The 18,025-nt window shown below is 48.2% G+C and overlaps 1 protein-coding gene across 1 annotated transcript; it reads right to left on the bottom strand.

Moving 5' to 3' along the window:
- Positions 1–10,377: 10,377 nt before the first annotated feature.
- Positions 10,378–17,744, bottom strand: LOC144125998 (uncharacterized). The gene is made up of 2 exons (XM_077659859.1): positions 17,490–17,744; positions 10,378–13,970 (listed from the first exon to the last, which is right to left on the bottom strand). Exon 2 carries the CDS (start codon positions 13,890–13,892, stop codon positions 11,946–11,948), a length of 1,947 nt encoding a protein of 648 aa, XP_077515985.1. The 5' UTR covers positions 13,893–13,970; positions 17,490–17,744; the 3' UTR covers positions 10,378–11,945.
- Between the last annotated feature and the right edge of the window lie 281 nt (positions 17,745–18,025).

Below are 18,025 nucleotides of genomic sequence, written 5' to 3'. Positions count from 1 at the left end.
CTTTGTCGTAAAATACCCCTGCTCGTCAATACGAGTCAACAATACTCGTTTTGTCCGCGTAACGCTAACTCGGTGTACTCGTAGCGCACCATGATTAGTTCACTAAATGGACAGCCGACATAAATATTCACGTAGATTGTGGTGCTAGTAACTGCCTTGAGAAGTTGGAAACCGACCGCGGTGCATTTGAGTTTTCCATAGCAATTCGCACAATTGCGACGCGTCTCCTGTGCTTGGCAACTGTAAGGCGGAAGCGGTCGTTAAACTATCCCAGGCATGCAACACTAAAACCAAACAAGAAAGCTCGCTTTCACAAAAACGTGAAATATCGTCCTATCCCTCGCGGCTCGACGCTATTTAAATGACGCCTTTTCAGAGATGCTCCGATCACAAAGAACGTCGAGCTTCGTGTCTCGTACTGCCACGCATTACTCTTGAGCTCATCATTAAACAACGTGCATCTAGACAGAACATACGCTCGCAGGCTCCGTTCTGCGTGCGCAAACAACTGAATGTTTGATATCTGCAACGCCATATAAATCCGCAATTTGATATACACGCAGCAAGTCCTTGAAAACAGCGCACACGCTCACGCGTCGCAGAATTTTCGTGCCATATTATCACTGGCCGCCTCTTTAGAACAACTCGGTGCCGCCGTTTTCAGCATAAGACATCTTTGAACCTTACTGAAGCAGACGTGCAAACTAAATGAGATTCTATAGCAGGTGCGCGCTAACATCGCGAGAACGTCTGTCCTATATGACACGCTAGCGAGCCGTGGGCTGCACAGTTTTGGTACGAGTGTGCATTCAGAGAGCGAGAGGAAACGAGGGAGTCGGTAACTCAATTTTGCGACGTCGCGCGAGACGCCGGAAAAGGCGCCCTTTCAGGAAAGCGACGCGACAACGCCTTGAAGGCGCCTGCCAAGCCGCGCTCTCGCTATCTGGGCGAGAAGATGCCATCCCCCTCGCCTTACTTTTCCTGTGTCCCCCCCCCCCCCCCTTCAACTTGCCAAGTTCGGGAAGCGAGCGCAACGAATGAGAAACCGAAAAAAAAAAACAACGTCGTTGTTTTTAGGATCTCTCTGTCGTCGTCTGAGTCGTCGTCATATAGTCGCCGCTTACATATGTGGCTTTCCGTTTCGGGATGCCTCCAGCGCAACCAGGAAAAAGCGCGTCACAATTCAAGCGCCGCGCTTCGAAAGTTTCTGGTGAAGGCCTACGCGCGTGTGGGCTACGCCTGCTCTCGCCCCCCGATCCCCGGTGCGCGTCGGCTCTCATCGTATTCTTTCGTTGCCGTGAATGCTTTCTCGCAAAAGCATGGCGAAGTGGACGATGCGGAGGTCGTCTCCCGCGACGCGGTGCGCGCTGCTGTTTCTTGGGTATGCTTATGTCGTGCTCGTGCCTCGGCCGGTGTACACGCGTAATCAGAGCGGAAACGACGCGCTGGCGCATTCCTTATGCATGAAAGGACGAGTCTTTTGTCGCGTCGCGTCGCATTCAGCCGCGATGCGAGTGTCTGGACAGCGGCGAGTGGGAAAGGAGGCCCAGAAAGGAAGAAGGTACGGAAGGTGCTGTCGTGCTCAGCTGCGGGAGCATCAACAGAAAGTGACGGTGGTGCCAGCCGCTTCGCGTGCAGAGCGGGATCACGCGACGCTGCCACTCTGACCTGCCAGTGAGTTGCTGCAGAGCAAGACCCGTTGCCTTTTTTGGACGCCTCTCACCGGCTGCAGAGCTGAAAAAGCATTGCTAGGTACCTCAAAATGCAAAAGAATTCGCGACAGCTTTCGAACGACCTCCGCTCGCTCTCGTCGTCACTTGTGTTTTGTTCTTTATTCGCCTTATATTTTGTGAGCAGGCAAGCGCTCCAAGCAGCAGGTGCTGCCCTTTCGCCTTTCATTAAAACAATTCACTCTCTCTCCTTGCCTCGCTGTCTCAGCTTTTCTGACGTGTTGTTTGCGCGTACCCTGAAGCTTGCAGCGATCAAAGGGGCGGAGTGCTCTTCCTGGGTTATGCGACCCTGCTTGAATGCGTAACACCTGGTGAGGGTGACTTACCCGTAATTTGCCTCGCGGACAGAAAGCTGTGGAGTGCGTCATCACGACAAAGCTTTTGCAGTTTTCTTAGATTAGCGAAGAACTGAGCTGTCCAGGAAAAAACTTTCTCATGAGAACGAGCTTTCCTTATCCCGATATCTTTGTTATTGCATTGCGTTGACCTCGCGCCTATTGGTTTGCTTTGTGTAAACATTGCCTTACTGCTCTAGCCTTTGTAGGAAGAATGTCGAATTCGCGGCAAACATCGACCGCCGTCACCCGCACGCGTCCGCGAAAGCTGGACAGAAGCACAAGAAAATGCGTAAGCCGCAGGAAGAAGAGGCGGCAGGGTCTCGAGCAAAAGTGAAAAAAAAAATTCAGAAAAGGCAGGCAAGAAGGACGCATGCTAAGGCGGGTAGGCTCCGCAGAGCAGAGCGACGCCACTGCGTAGATAAAGAGTGCCGCCGAACTTAAATGCAACCTGCACGCTGAAGTAGCAGGCAATTCCAAAGTGTCGACGTGATAGCTCAGTCCCGCTAACAGCAGTGTAATGAATGAATAAAAAAAACTGTAACCGCAGGGTAAGCGAGAGGCAAGGGCGCAGAAACGTCAACTGTTTGATGGCGGTGGTACGACCATGACCGCAGGTTTAACATTGGAAAACCAAGCCGCAACACAGCGTAAAATCAAATGCAAATATAAATGAAGAAATAAAAAAAGAAAATGCAAATCCGAGAAGAACCAAACGCAAACAGACAGCGTTGATCATTGGCATTACCAGTCATTGGCATTACCAGAAACAACCCTCTAGGTTTTTTTTTTCCTTTTGTAAAAGTTATGTCGCAATATATTTTTCAATAACTAATGCATTAACATTAGAAGGGGTCGTGCAAGCGGAAATGGCGACCGCCGTCACGCATGGCGCAGGGCAAACCTTGTGACGTCATCACAACCGGCCCACCGTGGCAGGTGGCAACCTGCCTTCCGGATTTTGACCACACTGACCAGCGTGGCAGGTGCCAGTTAAATTAATGACTGGTCGCGAGAGGTCGCTCGGGAAGAGCAACCTGTTCCGCAAAAGCCCCACCGCTGGGCGCAACTGCCATCGCGGGGCAGTGGCTCATCACTCAACCGCCGCATTACTCCGCCAGGAGGGGTAGGAGGACTCCCAGGGATATATAGATATAAAGTAGAGAATGACCTTCTGAATATATGGGAATTTACCCATTACTCTATCGTGCCCTACCTTTAATACAGAGTTTAGGTGTCCACTTCATTTTTTTTTTCTTGAAAGACTCTTCTCTGTTCAAGGAAACTGGTCTCACCACCACGGATCATTGCTTTCTATTGCGCTTGCCACCCTATAAAACACCGTGCATGGCCGCTTTTTCTGTGTACTCATTTTTGTTATTCGTACCAGATGTGATAGCCATGCATGCGCGCGCTGGCTGCTTGGGAACATGTTCTTTGTCAATCGTTATGTCTTGATCGAAAAAAAAAAAAAGAACCCCGTTTTGTAAGCCTTTTCCGCGCGGGGCAGCCGGCAAGCCTAGTGGTCAAAGTACGCAGTATACCCCACTGCGTTATCGCTCTACCACCTTCCCAGCAGAAAATACTTTCCTGCACGCACTCAGCTCTAAAATTATATGCCATGGTCATACAATAAATCCTGTAGTATTTGCATGAATCAAAACAAACTATATTTTCATTTTTTCGCATTCCTGAGCATGCTCCTAATAGGTGAAATATAGCAGTTCATGTTTGCATGTGATCAGTGATGCCAATTGCATTGTGAGCACGGGTTGCCCATCGACGTCCCCTTTAAAAAGAATCTAAACTAAATTAATAGGTCGGTGTCATTTAGTTCTAGCCATTAGAATTTCAATTTGCGCACATTATGTTGTGTTCGAACCCGACCGCGGCGGCTGCGTTTTTATGGAGGAAAAACGCTAAGGCGCCCGTGTGCTGTGCGATGTCAGTGCACGTTAAAGATCCTCAGGTGGTAGAAATTATTCCGGAGCCCTCCACTACGGCACCTCCTTCCTTTCTTCTTTCGCTCCCTCCTTTATCTCTTCCCTTACGGCGCGGTTCAGGTGTCCAATGATATATGAGACAGATACTGCGCCATTTCCTATCCCCCCCAAAACCAATTATTATTATTATTATTATTATTATTATTATTATTATTATTATTATTATTATTATTATTATTATTATTATTATTATTATTATTATTATTATTATTATTATTATGTTGTTGTTGTTACTTATGTATTGAAACTGAGACGTAAATGGGCAGAATACAAAATATTCTAGCGCCGTTCTTGCATCCTATACGCCTTGATTCAACCATCTCTTTTATATTAAATTGTTATAGCTGCTATTGGAACAGCAGAGAGAAATTCGATAGCACTGAGCGACAGAGGCTTGATGCCGCCTTGATACTCCAGAAGCAGCAAGAACGGGAGGAACCCTGCACCGTACACCGAATCCGCGAGAATGGCTCCGGGCGAGCACAAGGAGACGCAAAAGCACCCCTCCCGTCTTCGCCAAGAGATAAGCTTATAGCCTGCCGAGGCCAATTAGTCGTGCCGAAAAAGGGCGGCGTCAGTGACTACGCCCGGAGGACATTGCTAATAAAGACGCCAGAGTCAACTCGTTTAAGGCTGTTCCCAAAAGGGAGCGGCAGCGCGAGCGTGCATCGCTCTCTCGACTAACAGAGAAAGGCAGCAATCGTTGCTTCCGCTTTCATCCCTGCGACACAACATCGGCATCGACATCGCGACAGAATTTTTTCGCGATTTGCTGCATCCGCAGGAACTATACAGCAGCGTTTGTGTCGGGCTGCTACAGCTTCTATGCAGTAACTTTTTGGTCGCTGCATATACAGTAAATTGACTGAGTAATTAACCGGTGTATTGACCAGTGCATTAATTAGCTGACGACCGCTTGCAACGTAAATTTCCGAGGTATCAGCTGTGTTTTAACTTAAACTCAGTATTTATTAACTGTTCAGGCTTAGTTGTTCTCCAAAATCTGGTAGTTACATCCGCCGAGATGGTTTAGCGGCTACGGAGCTCAGATGCTTAGTTCAAGGTCGCGATATATAATCCCGGCCGCGAAGGCGAGATCCAATAGCGTCCGCGTGCTGTGCAAAGCGATTGTGCAAGGCGATCACAATCAGGGCCCCCTGCACTACGGCACCAGTCGTAGCCCATGTGCAGTTTGGGGACGTTAACCTCTCCGCCACATAGATATTCCGTCCGGCAATTACAAAAATAATTAAAATAATTGTAATTGCTAATCTTTGGAAAGGTTAATGTTTTCGCGTAGCTTCGATGGCAATGCGATCTAACGGATACGCATAAACAATATCCACCAGATGAGCAAGGCATCGCAAATGACAATTTGTGAGGCGCTTTCGCTCGCGTACGCCAGTTATCATCAACAGGAAGTACTCATTATTTCGTTAGCGTGAAATCAGATGTTTTTTTATGCTTTTTCCGCCGTTACATGCGACGCCCTTGCATTTTGGTAAGAAATGTTCCATTGTTCCCGCAACTAATCCGTATGAGCAGGCTGAATGCTAATGCGCAGCCATTGTTTAAGACGTTTTCCCTGACGGAGATAAGGCTTTCTCACATGCCCATCAGCAGTCGGGAAAAAAAAATGTGTCCTTGATTTGAAAACTGCAGCGTGGGTTCGTTGAGGCACCCTTGGTGCCAGAACTGTAACAAAAAGTTCCAGCTCTCTTTCTCTCTCTCTCTTGTTGAGGCTAATACTCCTCTTCACACACGGCCCTTTTCGCTGCCGTTTATATTTCGGATGAAATAAGTGTTTTTGCCATTGGACTGAAGTGTTATACCCGGCCCTACAAGGGCGCGCCGGCAATTTTCCCGTCACGAACGGCACCTTTCCACCTCATGAGTGGCAAGCCTGGGGCGTGCCTCGCTAATGAAACTTGTGCCTTCGAAAATACGAGAGGAGACGTGACTCGTACAGGTGGTGTCCTTGCGGGGAGGCGACGCCTCACGTGTGCTGACGAGGGGCGTCGCTATCGTCCGCCTATCTGCTAGCAGCCAATCCGGTGGCGCGTACGCATGAGAGCTGCCGGAAAGATCACTAAAATGGCCGCGTCGTTTTCACATTGTTTTCTTCATCAGCGCGTTCAAATGACGTCCCCCTCGGGATGACGCAGGGTCATAAGACCGCAGCCCAGAGTGTTACGAGCAATAACAAGAGAAATGGTCTATCCTCCGAACAAATCTTCGCTGCTATGGGTCTGCTCAGCGCTGAGATCAACCAGAATTCGGCAACCGGCAGCGATGAGTCCCTCGCTGGGCAATGCGGGGTTCTATGCTGGTTGGACTCAGGGACACCACCACCGCTCCCCTCTGGACTTCGATGTTCAACAAACATTTTCCCTCGCTTAAAATCATGGCGAATTTTAAGCCTAGAGACGATAATCCCCACGTAAAAAAAAAAAATCGTCGCTGCAGCCCGACATGATAAGCTTGCGAGCGGGATAAGCTTAAAAGCCAACTGCACCGCTTTTTGAGAATTCCGCCCTATTCAAGGATTCAAATATATATATTCTCTAGGTAAAATCATTGTTTAACTCGTTTTCCCTGACGGAGATAGGCCTTAAAAATAGCGACGTAATCGACAATTAAATTTTAGGCCTCCCTTGAGAGCATCAGAGGATTGCGGAGAAGCTTGGTGTGACATCACGAAAGGCAAGATTCCAAATTTCCGCTGCCGTCAACCATACCCTGCCGTACCTTGTTGTATGCTGCCAGACAACGCTCGGCCGCCTTTGCCTCCCGTGGCGTTGTTTTTTTTTTTTTTTTGAAGCAAGCGTTTATGCGTTGGGAATGTAGCGGTACCTTCGGTGACGTCATGGGGCTTTTGTAGTGTATACTGTAAAGCCACAGACAGCTCTAAACGCTGCTTATAAGTGACATATAAGTGCATGCGCAGTACAATAACCGGAGAGGCGTTATTGTCCTGCGTCTGAGCCCTGGCGCCCCGCTATTCCCCTATGCCCCTAGCCGATAGGGTCGCTCTATTCTAAAAACACTACTACCTATAGCCTGTTTGCGTATGACTCATATGAGTGCCTGCGAAACGAGCATCAAAATCGAGCACATTTGAAACAGCGAGGTGTATATGTTCCGCCATATATGTGTTTGCGGCACGAAAACAAGGTCTCCAAAGCACATACCTCCTTGGAGGTTAAAACGGTTTTCCCTTCAGCAATCGGAAGCAGGTGAGCGTGCACTCTAACCTAGCGCTTTCAACAATAGTATCGCGGAGAGTGTGTTTGCAGCCGAACTAAAGCTTCCAATGTAGTTGAAACCCATGAATGTATGCGCACGTTGTTTCACTGGGTCGCCGTTGTAGAGCAGACGTTAGCAAAAATTAATAAGTAGAAGAATCCTGACGCTTGCTAAAAGTCCAGTAAACCTATGTCGACGTTCTGTAGAAACTTATCAGTTTTTATTCGGGAACAGGTGGAGTTTCACTGTATTCCTTCAACGCGCACCACTGGCACACAATCGCGCATTCAATCGCATTTAGAAGACTCTATCCTTCCGTTATTTCCTTATTCCCTTTGTATACTGCATTTTTAACTCAGCTATATTTCTCCTTCCGCTTTATGTCACCCATCCTTCTCTCCCACTGCAAGGCAGCAAAGTGGTTTATCCTTTCTGTCTCACTCGTCTTATCATTCTTTTCCATGTGTCAAACCTTTTCGGGTTTTCCGAGAGAAAAAAAATCCATTGACAGCCTTAGGTCTGCATACAAAATGGGCCGTCCGTCGGCCGCCTCTTTCGCCGGCGCTGTGCGCTCCAGGGAGAATGAGTGAACATTGTTAAACGTAGCGATTAAGTTCCATGGTTCACTCCACAAGCGTTGCCTATTCAACACGCGCAGTCGCCGCTGGCGATTTGTGAGTTGGGTCAAAACAAAGCTGTCTTACATCTCTTCAGCCGCACGCAACGAACTAGATGCAAGCTTTCAGGTGAGTGTTGTGGCTGGAGCATAACACCATCCATTAGCATGTGAAAGTACAACGCTTCGAGGTGTACTGTGCGCTTTCTTTTTTGCTCTCTCCGCGGACTGCCAGCACTTCACTCTGCATAACTTGTGCCCCGAGTTTTCCCAAGCTCTTGCAACATTCTCTATAGCCGGTTAGCCTGACCTAACCAAAGCAGCTCCGCACCGCTTTCAGCGCACCCTGACCTGCGATGCAAATGCCTGTGCATGAATGTAGTACATAAATATCTTCATTCGATATTAGATAAATACCGTGGTTGTGCGGTACTACGCCGCTCTACTGCCATCCTGATTTTGTTCACGCGACCGCTTGTCAATGCAGCTCGTGTTGTTGCCTCTGATTTAATTCCCAGCAGCAGCCCCAGTGTGGGCTCATTTCATCTTCTTGAAGCCTCGCACGGTTTTCTTGTCGAAAGAATCACTTCATTTTAATTCATCTGCGCAGATTTCAGCGCACTCCGCTTGCATAGCAAGGGTGAACAAAGAAAATCAAAGGCAAAGCAGTTCTCCTATGGGACCAACTTCGACAACTCGCGATATTCTGACTGAAATCACGCCCGAGAGCGGCGTCAAAGAATGAAAGACTCTCGCACGCAAGAATCGTCCGGTGGCTTCGTCGTACTTTAATATTCTAAACAACTTTTTCTTTTTTTTTCCCCAAGCGGCTGGGCTTTATTTTTACAGCGCCGAAAGCATCTTCTAGGCCTTCATTGTTCTAGTATGCAGTTTTTGTGATTTTTTTTTCAATATTATAACTTCGATGCGCCGCAAGGCTTCCAAACTAGGATGCACCTAGTTTTCGTGGAAGCTCACGGACCGCAGTATTCAACGAATATCGGCGTTTCGAAAAGCTCCCGCCGTCGTTACCTAGGTTTCCGTTCCAAGGCAACTTTATTCACTCCTCAAAAGCAAGAAGAAAAAAACTTAGCGCAAGAAACTTTCCCAGTCGTTATCGCGTTTGCAGCCTGAATAAGTGGAATGGTTTCCCTCGAGCCGGTTATATATATATATATATATATATATATATATATATATATATATATATATATATATATATATATATATATATATATATATATATATATATATATATATATATATATATATATATATATATATATACAAAAAGGGCACGAAACTGTTCAGGAGCGCAGTTATCACGAATCGCCATCAAGCATCATACAGTGCCGAAGGAAAGTACCCGCGAAGCCAAGGAGGCAGAGAGGCCAGCATTAAATGCGCTATAGAACCGGTAAACAAATTACGCGTCTTCGTTCAGGATTAAAAATAGAAACAGCAGTTGAAGTTCCTCTAAAAGAACCGGTGCGAGATCTTGTAACTGCGCACAAGCGTTAGTGTGATACGTTCGGCTCATTAGAGAGCACGTGTGCAATTTTTCTCCCTCTCACTCTCCACTGCCAGCACATCGCCCTTCGTTTGTTTCCCGCGTTTATTTTTCCAGCACCATTAAACTCATCTAGCCGGTACCATGATTAAAAAGCCCACTTCAAAACAGCCCGCAGTATTCTGGTTGCAAAAGCAAGCTACGTCGCCTTGTTTCATCTTCTTATTGCAGTCACTCGGCATTTGTTGTCTCTAAACCGACTTAATATATACGCTCATAAAAACGTCTCGTAACGGTGTGCTGTCCTGCGCCCTGCTGTTTTTCAGCAATTCCGTGATGTCGCTGCGTTGTTATGCCGCCGCGCTGTTTTTTCCTGTGGGGTTTTTTTCCAGCTTGCTGTTTTCTCTCTCTGCTGTTTTCAAGTGTGCTATTTTGAAGCATGATTTCGACGCTTGGTGTTTATTCATGTGTCTCCTGTCCAGCCTGCTCAATGGTAGCGATATTTACATTTACTTTCGCTCAGTCAGAGACCAATTTTTGGAACAAACGTTCATGCGGTGCCCACTAACTAATGCCGCGAATGACCTTGTCGATGGTTATATTCGACCGCGCCATAATAGAAAAGATCCTGAAAGAAGATAAAAGTGCAATAATTCATTTTACACCTCGAATGTTGCGTATACGTTCCGAAAGGACGCATATACTACCGCGTGTCTTCTTACTTTTCCCAACACTCTGCACTCTAAACACGAGTACGCCTATATGGGAGTAATATGGGTGTAAGCTGTCCTCAGGCGGACTCCCTTTGATAAAAGGAAGTTTGCTAGAGGGCAGCTTACTGTCTTTTTTTACTCCTCTTTCTGTTTAGAGTGTATTTAATGCGCACCAAAACATGTGTTGCGCTTTGGCTTTAAGAAATAACGACGCCCCCACTTGATCGATCTTTTAATGCAAAACCATTATGTGACTCATCACCAACGAAGTGCAGCGTCAGCGTTTACCTCAAAAAGTGGTCTGCGACAATCGGTGTGACGTCATCAGACTAACCACGTGATCCCAAAGGGGCAATTAGTCGAATGTTATATGCGCTGTAGACGTGGTGCAGACACAGCGACAGTTAGTGACGTCATAGTTAGTTACTTTATAGGTATATGGTAAAGGCCTTTATGATGAAAGCCTTCGGGGTAAATTCCTTTAGGGCAGAGGCCTTCTTTGGAAAGGCCTTTAGGTTTAAGTTTTTAAGATAAAGACCTTCAGGTTGAAGGCATTTAGGTGAATTAAATGCCTTTATACAAAATGCCTTTCGGATAAAGGCATTTAGGTTGAAGGCCTGTAGAGTAAAGGATGCTTTCGCATTCACAGCACAGTAACTTCTTTTATCGGATCATCAAACCGTTTTTTATTCAGTGAAGGGATTCACTGTTAGGAAACGAATTAGGCGCTGAAAAGTATCAAACGTAGCCAGTGGCTGTGATTACACTTGGAAAATCGCCACATTTAGTCAGTGCTGGTAATGAGTCGTGAAATACACTCCCATTAAATTCTGCGCAGTGTCAGCTTCGAAACTGTGAAATTCAGTTACATGGGAACTAAACAAGAGTCACTCTTGATTATAACGAACAGATATAAAGGCTCGATGGCGTGAAAATGTACAAAACATCCTTAGCCCTCCACCGTATAATTTAGTGCAGCCCAACACCGTTAGAGCCAGATCTAATGAACGCATTTATTATTTTTGCAGAGCTGAACGCCGCTTAAAACTGTATTTACATACCTTTAAAACACGTTCACAAATCTACGTAATGTTTTTGCTTCATTTGTCTTTGAGCTCCGGAAGGACTGACAGAAGCCAGGCTCACGTGCCCATCCTTTCTGGCACAGAACCAAACTTCACTTTCAGTCGCATCCGTTAAGGTCATGTCGGCTAATTGTGTAACTGCGCGCGAAATTAGTATGTGCGTCAACGCACGGGTGCACCCTCGCGAAACACCTGAGCAATAAAACGGGTAATTCCACAATTAAGACTAAGCGTATGATGCTTAGCTCTAAAAACCAGGAATTATCATGAGAACCACTTTAAGACAGAGATCATTAACTATGAGCATTTCGTTTTCCTGCTCAATAAAGCTATAAAGCTTTTTTTCTTCGAAAAATTGATGCACCAAGAAAAAGCTTCCATTAAGGAAGTATCTGCACGGTTTGACTCAACGCGGCAAGAAACGCGCACTCAGACGTGTCGTCAACGCACATTCCGCCTGCGTTAGCTCACACTGTTCCAGCTTACACAAAACGTAACAACACAAACGTGCCTGCTTGCCCAGCAACGACACGCTGATTAAAGTCAGGGTTCGAGTATTGCATGTCTTAGGAAACGCACCTTCTTTTGGTCACTGTTCTTCTTCACCAATGGGGCAATAAATAACACGCACACAAACACAAACATGCGTTCACGTTGCACACATGTGATGATTCACGACCGTAAAGCTCAGAAACGCAGGAAAGTAGTCACTTAACCACCTCGAAAACGTCAAAACCACGTTTCCGGTGCACGTCATGAATGCTGCCGTTCGGATCCCTTCCGACGCTGGCTGCCAGTACCGTGTTTCCGCTGGAAGCGCTCGTGGTGCGTTCGAGGTCCTTGCGGAAGAGGCGCTTGGGTATGAAGTGGCAGTAGTCCCTGAATCCGAAGAATAGATACACACCCTGCAGCCCAACTAACACGATCACAATCATCTCCACAACCACGGAGTCCACGAAGGCTCCTACGAATCCCAAAAGCCACGTTGTGCCCATTATGAATGCCAGTTTGACGAACAGAGCCATGTGCGAACGCTGACCACCGCCCTTGAAATCGAACCCTGCAGTCTGCCTGGACGTGTGGCGGATGTGAACGACGATGTGCACGTAAAGACACACGTCCAGAAGCAGCAGCAGCAACATCGGCAGCAGGAAGAATGCGGCTTGCGCTCCGACGGTGCCGATCCAGCAGCTGAAGCGCCCGTAACGCGGAGACAGCGGAAAATTGGGCAGGACCCAGTTGAGCGTGGCGCATAATCCGATGATCACGGACGGAGCGCCCCAGGCTATGAAACAGTAGGCGGGGAACCCGCAGCCACGGCGTCCCGACGGCAGGTGAACGACTGCGACAACGTTCTTCCAAATGTCGAAAGACAGCACGCTGGTCCAGAAGAAGGTGGAGAGAAACCCGTAATGCAGCACTAGAGCCAAGGCGGCGCAGAAGGGCGCGGGGACCTTGAAGCTGTTCACGAGAAGGAAGATCAGCTGGCTCCAGAAGAGAGTCGCCGCCAGACAAAAGGTGCACTTGGAGGAGAACGTGCGCGAGCTCCTGTAGAGGACGTACACGACGCCCTTCAGGAAGAGGCACACGAGGGAGAGGCTCAGGCAGACGACGGTCAGGTAGTTTTGCACGCTGTACCGCCTCCAGCGGCCGGACGACGCCTCGTTCTCCGAATGAGCCATTGTCTCGTTCGTCTCGTTGGTGTAGTGGTACTCGGGGGCCCTGATGTAGCACTTGTCACCGTGCCAAGAGAAGCAGGAGCCGCGCGTCACAACCGGCTTGAACAGGGACACCAGGTTCGGGCCTAGGAATGTCCGCAGCCGAGGTCTGTCCCGCAGGTCCGGCACGACCTCGGTCGGCGCACACTCCAGTGACGCCTGGTCGACGCCGCGGCACAGAGCGCAGTAGACGTTCTTGTACACGACGTCCGACTCATTGCCCTTGTGTCTCACGGGGGCAAAGTACGTCGCACACTTGCGCCTGTGCTCGGGGTCGGAACCTTCGGGGCACGCGTCAGTTACCTCTGGAACGTGGGCGCACGGCCTCAGCAGGAGGTCGCTGTTTCGCTCCACTGATTTTGGGATGGCATGAGTCACCGAGCGTCGACTCGCCCCCGTTGTGTTCCAAAATGTTGTCGTGTTGTCCAAGTCGTAATTGCAGAGCGCGCAGAACGCGTTCAAGTACGTCACGTTTCGCTCGCTGGTCACCGGAATCCCGTAATACGTATCGTTGTACGTTTCCACGTTCTCGCACGCGTCTCGCACCTGGTCCCGTGGCCAACCGGGGCTGCATCCTGTCACTAGGTACACGTCCTTGTCATAGAGGCCTTTGATGTTCAGCGTCACGCAGCCAGCCGCGCTGGGGCGTTTCAGCATCGGACCGGCCTCCCAACAGCAGTCGCCATAGGCTTGGCAGTTATGCGCACAGGAACACGTCACCGCGTAAAAGTTGAGCGCGCACTCGACGGATGGACCGCAGCCGTTGAGTCCTGTGGGACATCGAAGCAGCTCCTCGAAGCGATCCTTGCGAATGTCCCGGTATTCATCGACCTTGGCGGTCCACGGAAGCGTGGCGTTACAGTCCACATGAAAGGCGAACGCGGCGCCGCCGAGCACGCTTGTCAACGTGAGGAAGAGAGCCAAGGGCGTCTTCATTGCTTGTGGGGCACGAGCAGAAGTTTTCCATCAGGTGACGCTCCGCAGCTCCATTCTGAGAGGGCGTCTGGTAATTCTCTGTAAAAAGAGAGAGTGATAAGAAGAATTAGGCAAGCTAGACGCTCAACAGACTCGCACTCGCAATCCTAATACACCTCACATATACCTCGGCAGCCCCCAACGCCCAGTTCCAAGTAATGGAGGGACGGACTTTCCTGGCTGCAATCGTACACGCCAGGAGTGCAGACGATTGTGCGGACGGAGTTGTTCCACGCCGCGAACGTCACGAGCGAGTCGTTTGCGCGCACGTACCCTTCTTCTACAAAAACAACGCATGAGGAGCTTCAAGAATGCGCTCTTATTTGTTTTTTTTTTTACGTTTGCAGTGCAATGAGCCACAGTACGCAAACCTCGGATCCCAGCAAGGCTTTGAATCCCAACAAGGACGTCCACATCGAAGTTGCCAGAGCGGGAATAACAACTATGCGGTTGTGTTCTCTGCGAAACGATAAAATCCAGCAGCAAAGAGCGAAGCAGACCGAAATGTAAAGAATGCTTGTGTCCTTCCAGATGGAAATTAACATTGTCTCATCGCGAGTTAGGCTTGCGTCAGACTCCAGCCAGGTGGCCTGTTTTGCATGCATTCTGTACTCGTGGAGTGGAAAACACTTTCGTTCTCGTTAAGCCTTACTTTATTTGTTGATTCAGCCTGCATCTGACGTACCTTCATCGTTAAAGTATTTTTTTTTCTAATCACTGCTTTGACGGCGTTCAATGCAACCGTTACTTAACTTCGGTTTAACTCGAAATTTGAGTATTAACTACAAGTCATACAATATGACCGAAGATGCTGCTCACGCTAAAACGCTCACTTTGCGATAAAGGCAGATCTCTGTAATTTGCAATTATGCCTTCAGGTTTATGTATCAAGAACTTTTAAAAATAACTTTTTATACTTTACTGCGCAAAAATAGTTTATACTTGCTTTAGGAATAAACCGGTGATACTTCCCACGTGGTAAAAAAAAAAGCGCTGACGTAGTACAGCATCAGAAACGCTGCATGTAATCTTCTCTGTGCTTCTCTCCTTATACCATAGAGTTTATGTACATAACTAGAGGGAAAGCTGGCGGGGATACACTTCATCTACCTTGAAGGGGATCAGGAATGCCGGGAAGACAAGGTTTCTTACTTGGCTCGGCTATTTTAGGGCATAAAACGTAGACTCAATCGTAAAATTACGACTCTTCAAGAAGCAAGCCATGAAGAAATGCTGTGAAAGTTTCCGTACCGTCCGAACACCGAACTTTCATTTGCGTTAAATGTATTGAAGAACGACACACACAGACAGGGCGCCTTGAGTAGCCTTGAGTAGCGCAATAATAATGTCGAAGATTACAAGCCAACTAGGCCCATTTGAAGCTCTTCTTACAACTATTAATTTCGAGGTACAGTCCACGTTTTCTTCTTAACAGCAGCCAGCCAAACAATCCCGTCATTAACTGCGGTGGATAAAGTGTTCTTTAAGAAACTCGCATAGACGTTGGCGCCTCTAGGTAATATTTCGCAACTGCATGCCTTAGACCTCACCACTGTTAATCTTTCCTTCGCCACGCATAGCCGTTATTAGCGTCACGGAATAAACCTAGCCCTTTCTGTCTACGCGCATTTTTCCACGACGCTTTAGTTTGCTCATTTCGTCCAGAGGTTGCCAGATAAAGAAAACGGAAGGTTGCCGGGCACGTAACTGTTCCACTCCAATGCCACGAAACGTTCGAGGTTATCGAAAGCAAGTGAATTCAGCACTCCGCCTTGGCTAATAACGAATTCGGGAGAGAGTGTGCGCGCTTTTGCGTCAGCAGGATTCTGTTTCTTGTATTTTCACCTTCTTGGCCGATCGATTTTTCTTCTTTTTTTCTTTTAGTCTAATCTGCCGCGAAAGGCTGCTTCCTGTCAGCGCACGTAACCCCCCGCGCGATAAGTCAGCACTTATACAAAATACGAGCTTGTCCCCTCTTCACCGGTTACTCTCTTTAAGTGTCACGCGCAGGTTATGAGGCGCGATGTTTAGTTCGCACTCCTTGGCCAAGCAGCGTAAGGTTTGGTGTATGGGGGTTTAACGTCCCAAAGCGACTCAGGATATGAGGGACGCCGTAGTGAAGGGCTCCGGGAATTTCGACCACCTGTGGTTCTTTAACGTACACTGACATCGCACAGTACACGGGCCTCCAAAATTTCGCCTCCATCGAAATTCGACCGCCGCGGCCGGGATCGAACCCGCGTCTTTCGGGTCAGCAGCCGAGCGCTATAACCACTCAACCACCGAGGCGGCTTCCAAGCAGCTTAAGGTAGAACCGGTAATGCCACAGTGCTTTGTAGCGCCGACTCATTATATGTTGTTCCGCAAGTCATAAGAACGCAGTGTGCTTCGCATTCCATAGAAGTGAGTTTTTAGCGATGGCGGAAAGCGGACTAAAAAAAATGACAGAGTGAGCGAGAGGGGCAGCGACATGTTCTCGAGTGTCAAAAAAAAAAATGCGTACGCACTCCAGCCCCACAAGCATCGGCAGTAGTGCCATTCCATACTGGTACCACGCCACTTTACGTTAAAATGGGCTCATTCGTATCAAGATCACGTAGTGACAAGGATTGTAGTCATAAAATTAGGAGGGGGGAAGGGGGGGGATAGAAAACAGGAAAACCTGGAAAACAGTAACAAGGGCATCTTTCCCAAAGAACGTCATCGCTAATGTATTTTTTGTCGTGCACGGGAATTTTTTCTAGCATTTCATTCCAGAGAAGCCGAGCACCAGGCCAGGGAAAAGGAAAACTGGTGGAAAACTTTGGAAAACTGCTGGGTGCCCAATGGCACTGGGGATCGAACCCCGAACATCCACCATACTAGGAAGACGCTCAACCCCGTGATCCAGCCTTGCAGTAAGTTCACAAATAAAGCATTTTCTTTTCTGCTACAACTCTAAAAAATTCTCGCTCGACATCTCCACCAACATGCTGCTCCCATTCTTAAGCGAAAAAAAAAATATGATTAAGCAATATTCTGTATATTTCAGGAAATGGTGACCCAGTATTAACGGTACACTTGGTGGAAGTAAATCTCAAGTAAATAATGAATTAGCTTCTACGTAAATTTACTGTTGCATCCTTATTCTCTAACTGTCGACTCAATACGAAAAAAAAAAAACAGGCTGTCAGGTACGTGACTCTTTTCGCTCGGTATTTAGCTCATGTTTCATGATCTCAACATTCTATTTTGGCATTCTTCAGCAGCCACAGTCATTGTCAGGCTTGCTTCGCGCGTGCTTGACGCGAATAGGCTTTTTGAACACGTGGGAACGAGCAAATACAAATGTCCTTTAATGGACGGAAAGACGCAGTAACTGTCGCACTATTTGGACTCCAGAACAGCGCCATGAGAGAAGGGTCAAAGAAGGAGACACAAGATGAGAACGATCGAGAAATCTGTCCAACTGCGACGCGTCTAGAAATATTGCAGCGAATAGGCAGTAATTACAAAGGGGAAGCACGCGCGAGAGGTCAGGAGCACACGCGTGAGAATATACATATATAGCGTTCTTACCTCAAACGGCAGTGATGCCGAGCCTGATGGCGGTCGGTCACGGAGTCGGCGCGCCAAAGACGCCAGCAATGCGACGCTCGAGATCAAAGCACGATCCTCTCCTTCTTGCACTTTGCTTTCTCTTCCTATTCTCGGCTGTCCGCGCGCGCATTCGACGGAGAGCCGCGACTTGTCTCGGCCGACCGCCTTCCTGCGAGATGCGGCTAGCAAAATACGAAGATCGCGCTTGCAGCCGAGGCGACGGCGGCAGCAGCCCCTCCTCGCCCAGGAGACGCCGAAAAGGGAAACTGAGACGCTCTTGGTGACCAACAATCTGCGCGACCGGTAGCCCGGGACCGGTTTTCCAGCCGTTTGCGTGCCTCGGAATATTCCTCTTTTAACTCTCTCTCCCTCTCCTTCCTCCTCTCGCGTTCGCTTTCCATCCAGCTTTGGTTTGTTGCAAATGTATTTTATTCTTGTCCAGGGAGGACCGGGGGTGACCCTGGATCGCAGAAAGGAATGGCGCGCGAGAGGCGTATGTTTATGCCTAACACCTT

The sequence above is a fragment of the Amblyomma americanum genome, chromosome 3 (genome assembly GCF_052857255.1).
Source record: "Amblyomma americanum isolate KBUSLIRL-KWMA chromosome 3, ASM5285725v1, whole genome shotgun sequence".
NCBI classification, from domain to species: domain Eukaryota; kingdom Metazoa; phylum Arthropoda; class Arachnida; order Ixodida; family Ixodidae; genus Amblyomma; species Amblyomma americanum.
This window is presented reverse-complemented; position numbering and strand designations above follow the sequence as displayed.